We start from the raw sequence: 8,705 nt of genomic DNA, 5'->3' as shown, positions 1-8,705 counted from the left end.
GTTAGCCAGACAATAATCCCGAGCAAAATAATGGAAAAACTAAAAATGGGATTCTATTAGCAAAGAATTAAAGGTAAAAAATAGAACGCATCTCTGTCAAGATGATTTCATGGAAAACGGGTCTCATCAAGCAAATATAATTTCATTCTTTGTTGCAATTACAAATTGTGTTCATGAAGGTAATTGCATGGATGGATCAAACAGATGTATGTAAGGTGTTTGACTTCATACAGTACAAGATATTCAGATTAAAAATAGCACTATATAATATTGCTACAGCACATTAAACAAGCTGACTGGTCTCAAAAAGTAGTTGGCACTGGGGAAATAACACTGAAGAAAAGTGAGCCTAATGGGGTCCACAGAGATTGATAGTAGGCCAGATTTTAATCAGTGATCTGAAAGTATCCAAATCACTTATCAGAACCTATTGATGACACAAAGTTTGGCAGAACAAGGCAACCAGAGTAATTTTACAGGGAAATCTGAATTGCTTGGTAAGCTGGGCCCATTAAAAAAAAAGAAATTTTAATACAGTCACATACAAAGTTATATATCTAGGAACACGGAATGATGCCTCTCACCTACAGACTGTATCCTGGAAAGCAGACACACAAAGGAATTTAGGTGTCATAATAGACAAGAAACATCCAGTGATGAAAAAAATGAAGATTCTTGGAGATATATAAAAACAGAGGAGTACTGAGCAGAAGTACAGAGGTGATTTTACACCTGAACATGGCATTAGTCAAACTGAATACTACATCTAGTTTTGGAGTCGATAGTTTAAGGAAATGGAGAAATTGGACAGGACATGAACAGCTACAAAAATGATTTCAGGGTTGTAGAGAATACATTACTATGTCTACACTGCAGCGCTATTTCAGGATACTGGAGGTATCCCACAATAGTTATTCTGCGTCTTTTGCATGCACCCGTTATTTCAAAATATAACGGGCTTGCTATCCTGATGTCCCTGTAAACCTCACTCCACGAGGAATAAAGGACATTTCAGAATAGCCATTTATTTCTAAATAAGTTCTGTGTAGACAGCGCCAAATTTTGAAATAAGCTACACAATTTGCATAGGTGAAATTACGTAGCTTATTTCGAGCTATGGGTGCAGCGTAGACACACCGTAAGAGACCTAAAGAGCTCCATCTTTTCAGATTGAGAAGTGACTGGATTTCAGTTTCTAATTATCTTCATGGGGAAAAAATACTGGGTCTGTAATCTGGCAGAGAAAGGCATAACAAGAATTGCTGGCTAAAGACTGAAGCAAAACTGATTTAAGTTAGAAATTAGGCACAATTTTTAACAGTGAGGGTAACTGGTAGGACAAACTACTAAGGGAATTGGTGGATTCTCCAACTCACAAATGCCTCTCTAGAAGATAGGGTTTAGCCAAACACAAAAGTGATATAGCTCCACAGAGCAGTAACTGGATAAAATTTAATGGTCTGCAATATACAGATCAAAATAGATTATCTAATCCCTTCCATATTAAAAACTGATGATACAATCCTACAGCCATTTGCAGCAATGCATGCATAGGAGCATAAGGACGTAACACTCACAGCTCCAGCCCAGCACACAGAGGGAGGAGTATGTTCCTCGCTGTCAGGACTGTTCACACTCAAAGGCAGAGATGCACATTTACACAGCTGCTCACATGGATGCACTTGTGCACACAGGAACGAACACACAATTCTTGCCCTCTTCCCTTGTGCATAGGAACAGAAAGATGCTTATGCTCATATCAATACCTCCATGCCCCTGTATCTTTTCACACCAATTCCTTTTTGCACAATTTTGGAAAGCACCCCTCTGGCCCACCCTTGCCCCGGTAGTTACCGAAGCTTGGGATCCTAGGTTTAATCCAAATGAATAATTCTTCCCTGGCTTTCTTGTTGTTTCTTTCAAGCCAGCCTTCATGAGCCAAGTAAAAGTCAGGCAGATAATTACATGATAATCCAGAAACCACGTGTACCAAAAAAGGTGGCATGGAAAAAAAACGAGAAGACAAAGAGAGAGAGAGAGAGACAGAGAGGAGGAAAGCAAAGATTGAAAATAAAAATTTGCCAGGATAATGCATTTTATAAACACGGAGATAGAAACAGTTACAGCAAGGACAGAGCAGGCCAGGGGTAGGAAATAGATGTTTTGATATAAATTCAAGGGGCCTTCAGTTCATTCTTGGTGGCTCCCCCTTCTCATTGGTTTGGTCTCTCCTTGTGGGGGTATCTGTGCCCTTCCCTCCATTGTCCACCTTCTGGGGAATACATCTGGTCCTGTTTCTACAAGAGGCCACCGCTACCATTTGAGTCCAGCCCATCTTGGCAAGAGGGAGCCTGGAAGATCGCCCACAATGAGACACAAGCAGGAGGAATTCGCCTTTTCCCGCCTCCTGCTGGCTCCTGGAAGAGGCAGGTCTGTTCTGCCAGCCCCATTAGGAATGAGAAGACAGACAGCTGAACTGGGGGGGGAAAGGTAAAGGTCAGAATCCCTGCCTCTCCTTCCTGGGAAGGAGATGCGGGAGGGGTGGCAATGAGCACTGTGGCACTCTCTTACCCTCCCACTGCTTTTTTGGTTTCCTGATGCTGCCCGCAGACTCTCTTGTGGGGGGAGATGGAGACGGAGCTACTATTGCATTAGCCACAAAGGGCAGGCCCAGCAGCGACTTGGAACCTACTCCCCTGGATCTCCATGGGGACCCCTTCCACAGTTGGGTGGGAGACGGACAGCTGCCAGACTACGCAGACCCTGCCCATGCTCTTCAGTGGGGTAGGAGAGAAATTGCCGCCCTCCCACAGCATAGGCAATGTCAAACCCAGGGAATACGCCTCACCTCGCATGTCCCCGCAGCCCTCCCTTTCACCCAGGGAGCAGGGGAGTTATTCTAGCTCGGGACTGGAGAACAGCCTCCTCCCCACTTTTCACAAGCAGGAGAAGGGAATGAATGTTTTCCTTTAGCCACATAAGGAAACCCTAAAAAACCTTTCACTGTGCACCCTGTCAGAACCTTCAGTGCCCTACTGCCAGCGTGTGTCCAAGCCTCTCTGCACACGGACAGCCTCTTTCCAGCCCATCTGGCCACATGGGGCCTAGAGGGTGCTCCCTCCACCAGCCTTCAGACAGGTTTTAAAATTACACATGAAGCAAAACCGAGGCCTTTCCTCTGTGTGTGAACTGAGGGGTGCTTGTGTGAGGAGATGCTCCCATCACAGCACAGGGCCTTTTGCAGGCGAGAGTATTCCCCTTTGAGCAGGCTGTTGTACAACATGCCTGTGGACAGGCTATCGCTCCAGGGCCTGCCATTAACAGGGTACGCTGCCAGGAGAGGCTGCTGCACAAGGAGAGGCCAGAGGCTGTTGCACAAGGAGGGGCCATTGCGCAAGCACTGCCCCTGGGCGCAGGCTATGCATGAGAGGTTTTCTGCTCCCTGGGTCAAGGTCTCTCTTAGGAGCTGGAGAGATGTTCCACCTGGATGGTGCTGGTGCTGACAGTGAGGCAGATGTTCTTGTGGTGCTCTGAAGTCTTGTAAGGGGTCAGGTCAAAGGAGCAATGGGATGGAGGGTTGGGGGGGTTAGTGTCTCCAGAAGGACCCCCTGCTGCCCCACCACCCTGCGGCTGGAAGTGCTGCTGCTGCGAGGCCTGAACTTGAGCCTGTGCCACTTGCTGTTGTGGGTCAGGGATGTTGTGTTTTCGCATGTGCTTCATCAGGTATGTCTCCTGTTGAGAGAAGAAAGGGAGGAATCGGGGTGAGAGCAGACTCCTGGGAAAGCAGACATCAATGATCCGCTAGGGACAGCTCTCAAGGTGTCTCCCACCCAGCACTCCTCAGGGACAAGGACTAAATCTCTGCCCACCAGGGCAGCACTTCCCTGCCTGCCTTGCCTGAGGCGATACTCACTGAGGTGTAGGCCCGGCTGCAGATGGAGCAGGTATAGACCTTGGCATGCTTCACTGTGTGCGTAGCCAAGTGAACTTCCAGCGAGGCAGCATCTGTGTATGCACGGTGGCAATTGTGGCACTTGAAAGGTTTGTCTTTGTTGTGCTGCCGCCTGTGGGACTGCATAGGGACAGAAGAAGGAGGGGAGGAATTGATGTTAGAGCTGGAGCTGCCCCCTCACGACTTACTCCCTCTGAGGCCACAGGCCTCTGTATCCCAAGGGAAGGGGTCCTGGGCTCTCTCAGTTCTTATCTTCCACCATCCCAGTCTCCCTTCTGCTGGTTCACTGGCTGTCTTTGAAGAGAGAACTCTCCCAACCTCTCTCCCCTGTCCTTCCCTACTTCCATCCCCTTCCGCCCAGCTCCCTTCTTACATCCCACCTTGCTTTCCACACCAGGCTCTACGCTGGGCTCTTGCCACTGCTTGACACACTGCAGCCCTAGATTCAGAACAGCTCCATTATTCCTTACTCTTTGTAGCACCTCTCCATTGGATGTCACCTATGACCTCCACTAGCATGTTGCTCATCTTGTTCCAAGGCCCCAAAGATAGCCATGGCCAATGACATCTCCGATCCCTCTGATCCTCCAGCTCTTCGCTTCCCTCCACATTATCAGGCAAGGGAGCGCTAACAGCTTTTGTGACTTCACCACACATTTCATGATAGCTGGTGTTTTCCTGAGAGCCCCAGCCCTGGAGTATCATAGGTTTCACTAGAAAACAGTTGCTAGTCCCCATGGTTGGGAAGAAAAGATTAAACATATGAGCCCTAAGGCCAGACTGGAAATGAAAAGAACCCAGTGTTTTTCAAAATCTTATAATGTTGTGAGTCTTGACTGGTTTTTTGGGGTGGCAATGCTGAGAGTCTCCTCGCTGAAACTCCAAAGCCCCTGGAGCAGCCTCCCTGGAGTTCTCTGCTCTCCTCTCCACCCCACCCCACTCCACTCCCCCTCTGCAATCCTGCATGCTTCTCCACTTGGCTGTGGGACAAGTTCACACCCTTACCTGCAGGTTGGAGAGCTGGGTAAAAGCCTTTTCACACCCTGGGTGGGCACATTTGTAGGGTCGGTCCCCAGTGTGGATGCTGTCGGAGGAAGAACACAAATGGGATGCAGTGAACAGGAAGTCAGACTGGATCTCCATGACCCTGACACCCAGAGCCACTCTAGTACAGGAGTGTGCGATGCTATCCATGAACACTGCTCTAGCCTCACTGACACAAGGGAGCCCTGCTCTGCACCTGTGCCCCGCTAGCAGAGACTCTGGAGAGTTTAGAGAGGGAGGGTGACAGGCAGGAGGGACAGGCCAGCTTGGTAACTGTAGTGGTGCCACGAGAAGTCGCTGTGCGTCAGACTCTCTGCCCCCATCGTGGGCAGCCACACGACTACGGTAAACCTTTGTGCCCTGCACGATGCGAAGACAAGCTCTACCTGCCCCTGCTCAGGACATGCACATGTTATCATCTAAGGTCAGTGTTTGTGCCTGTGCCCCTGCAATGCCAGAGAAAGCTTCCACACACTCAGTCTCTGTGCCCATCCCCCACAGTGCCAGGCTGGGATCCCTCATGACCAAAGTCTCTCTCTCTGTGTCCCCCATGGTGCAAGACCAAGGATCCCCCACGGCCAGAATGTGCCCACCTCTGCCCTGACGTGGTCAGTGTCTCCTGCGCAGCCTCCACTCCATCCTCTTTCTGGTGGCCGCGTCCTCCTGGGGGTGCAGCCTGCCGCATCCCCTACCCGCCCCCCGCATGCTCGGCGCGCGAACTCCACAGGTGCATGCCGGCGGGGGGAGGGGGGAGGGGGCCAGGCCCCAGCCGCCTATGGCCCTTACCGTGTGTGCTGCTGCAGGTGGGAGAGCTGGCGGAAGGCTTTCTGGCAGTAGCGGCAGCTGTAGGGCTTGGCCCCCGAGTGGATACGGAGGTGCTGGGCCAGGTAGGATGTGTTGGCGAAGCTCTTGGAGCAGTGAGGACACTTGTGCGGCTTGACAATCGCCGTGTGAAGCTTGGAGTGGATCCTGCCGAAGAGGAGGAGGAGCAGCAGCAGTTGGACACGACCACCATCTGGCTAGTGTGGATGGAATGAGGGCACGAAGGGGATGGGGCAGCACCACGCTACCTGGCTACACGCAGGAACTCCAGACGTGGACTGAACCCACATTCCCCATGGGTGTACAAAACCAAGGCCTGTCTGCACCAGGGGGCCAGAGAGAGGAGCTGGACAGTCTAGGCTGAGGGGCGCTGACAGAGCTGTGTGTGGGAAGCCTAGGACTGGAATAGCAGAGGGGTGGCTGGTACAGGCAGAGCTGTGCTGAGGGTGAGGGTGACACGACAGCCCCATCCCTACTCAAGAATCCCACTGGTAGCAGCAGGCTAGGGTTCACAGCAAGTATCGCCTCTCTTCTGATGCCCCTAAGAACAGGCTGTCCTGACTTTTGCCCCCAGCCCCACTGCTTGGAGCACCACTACAGATCTGGTGTGTGCAGGAGGTACCCAGCCTATGGCAAACAGAGGCTGTCCTAGCCTAGTATGTTTGCAGCATGCTGGGATGATGGCAACATGCAGTGCACAAGGCCCAGCCTTCTCCACCCTTACCGTGTGTGCTGCTGCAGGTGGGAGAGCTGGCGGAAGGCCTTCTGGCAGTAGCTGCACGTGTAGGGCTTGGCCCCTGAGTGGATGCGAATGTGCTGGGCCAGATAGGAGCTGTTGGCGAAGCTCTTGGAGCAGTGAGGACACTTGTGTGGCTTTGTCTCGGTATGAGACTTGGAGTGGATCTGCATCTCAGACTTGGAATAGAACGTCAGCGAACACATCCGGCACCTGGGACCGGGATGAGGGGAAGAGAGAGTGTCATATGGGGCAGGCCCCAATGTGCACCAAAATTAACTGGGTGAGATTCTCACTGCCAGACGCATAATGTCCCAGAGCAGGGAGGGGACAGCCCCTCTGTCTCAATGGAGACCCCATCTGGGATACTGTGCTCAGCTGTGGGCCCCTCAATCTCAGCAAAAGAGGGGCAGACTGACAGAGAGCAGAGAACACCACATGCACACTCCAGTGACCAGGCTGCTCAAATTCTTAGGAGAATTAGAACTAAATCCACTTAGCCTGGTGAAGACATAAGATATGGGAGACTAGATAGCAATTTAGAAAAGTCATAAGCAGATAGGTATGCTAGAACAGAAATAATAATTCCCAGACAAAAAACTTTATTCATCTATTATTTATTTGTCTTAAAAAAATAATAAATAAAAAAAAAGACAGAAAATCTGGGATTTCCAGGTTAAAGTTTCACTTCACAATAAAAGCTGACCAGCAAGTGCTGGAAAGTCTGCTAAAGCAGTTAAGATCATCACCATCTTAACTCTGCCCTCTTTGGGGAAGATAATGCATTTGTATGGTCTGAGCAGAATGCTGAAAATGAGACGTGCAGAGAATGCTTTTATAATTGGTTTCACATGTGATTTGAATATCAAACACGATGCTTTATCAACTCAATTTCATTGTATCCTTAGCACTACACATTGCTTTAGGGGGTTGGACATGTTAGTGGCACATGAATTCTTTGAACAGAGAGAAATGATGGACCTATTTATCAGAGGGGTAGCCGTGTTAGTCTGTAACTGTAAAAAACCAAGTAGTCCTGTGGCACCTTAGAGGACTATAGGACTACTTGCTGCTATTTATCCGTAACTGATAAAAACAGTTTTTCCCCCTCCAAGGATTGCACATGGCTCCCAGACAAGTTTTAATGATTGCTGCTTCAGTGGCAAGATAAAGCTGTGTAAGTCTCTAGCGACTCTTCAGGGTGCCACTACAGGGGCAGAGTTATGTTTGTTGTAGCCTTAATTATTCATTTGCAGACTTTTCAATATTTTGTGGGGTTCTTAGCAAAATGGAATGTGCTCTTGGAACTTTCAGGCTAATGTTTGAGAAAATGAAAAAGCCATCTATGGGAGTTTTGACTAAGATTACTCCAGATTGATGCCCTTTTTTGTCTGGGAATTTCCTTCAGTGTCTAAAAATGTTGAAGAATTGCTTGGTGCCAGGAGTCCCAGTAGAAACAGTAAATCAACAGGGATTGGTACCCATTCTTCTCTGACATCTCTCTCAAATTCACATGTGACTTTTCTTTCTCTCCCAGGAAATCCCTTCCCCTCTATGTGTTTAGGTCTACCCCCATTCCCCACATCACAACTATTCACATGGGGGCCAGGTGACAGTTATGAAATATGCAGCAGTTTGATTAGTATATGCAATGCACAAAACATTTATCCAACTCTTACCTCAAACAATCACAGACCCTACCCAGTCATGCCCTTGTTCCAAGTCTGGTTGCTGGGAGTCCCACCTCCTGGTACAGATGCCTACCACGGAGCAGAGCTCCTTCCTCCCCCACCTTTCATAAACTCCCTTTTTTCAGTTGTTCCTGCATGCATCTTCCCCTGCTTCTCATCCCACCTTTTCTCCCAGATTCTAGTAAAAGGTATGCATCCAAATTATTCACTGATACAGCCCTTGGTTACCTAACTAACATGCTAGCTGAGTACACTGTTGTCTCCAAGTGAAGGTCCATAGCCCCTTAGGCAATCAGCACTTGCCACAACAGTGTGTAAGAGGTTCTGAATGTCAACATTAAGTTGCTTTGAAGATATGAGGATCCAAAAGAAGCATAAGAGTGATTTCTAAGAACCAAAAGTCCATTTCTTATTCCAAGTATCTCCAAACATTCTGTCCAACTTGCCCCAAACTTTTCAA

General features: G+C 49.0%; 1 protein-coding gene across 11 annotated transcripts in view; it reads right to left on the bottom strand.

The window, feature by feature from the left end:
• Nucleotides 1–1,438: 1,438 nt before the first annotated feature.
• ZNF384 (zinc finger protein 384) overlaps nt 1,439–8,705 on the bottom strand; it is a 28,872-nt gene continuing 21,605 nt past the window's right edge. For 7 of the 11 annotated variants that reach the window (XM_075903860.1, XM_075903851.1, XM_075903839.1 and 4 more), the window contains 6 exons: nt 6,543–6,767; nt 5,783–5,965; nt 4,958–5,036; nt 3,914–4,072; nt 3,484–3,732; nt 1,439–2,476 (listed from right to left, as the gene is read on the bottom strand). In XM_075903860.1, the coding sequence (XP_075759975.1) occupies nt 2,450–2,476; nt 3,484–3,732; nt 3,914–4,072; nt 4,958–5,036; nt 5,783–5,965; nt 6,543–6,767 (922 nt within the window). In that variant the 3' untranslated portion in view covers nt 1,439–2,449. Of the gene's footprint in view, nt 3,733–3,913; nt 4,073–4,957; nt 5,037–5,782; nt 5,966–6,542; nt 6,768–8,705 lie in introns of all 11 variants that reach the window. The other 4 variants (XM_075903875.1, XM_075903882.1, XM_075903821.1 and 1 more) reach the window with 3 other exon arrangements.

The sequence above is a fragment of the Pelodiscus sinensis genome, chromosome 1, assembly GCF_049634645.1.
Source record: "Pelodiscus sinensis isolate JC-2024 chromosome 1, ASM4963464v1, whole genome shotgun sequence".
In the NCBI taxonomy this organism is placed as follows: domain Eukaryota; kingdom Metazoa; phylum Chordata; order Testudines; family Trionychidae; genus Pelodiscus; species Pelodiscus sinensis.
This window is presented reverse-complemented; position numbering and strand designations above follow the sequence as displayed.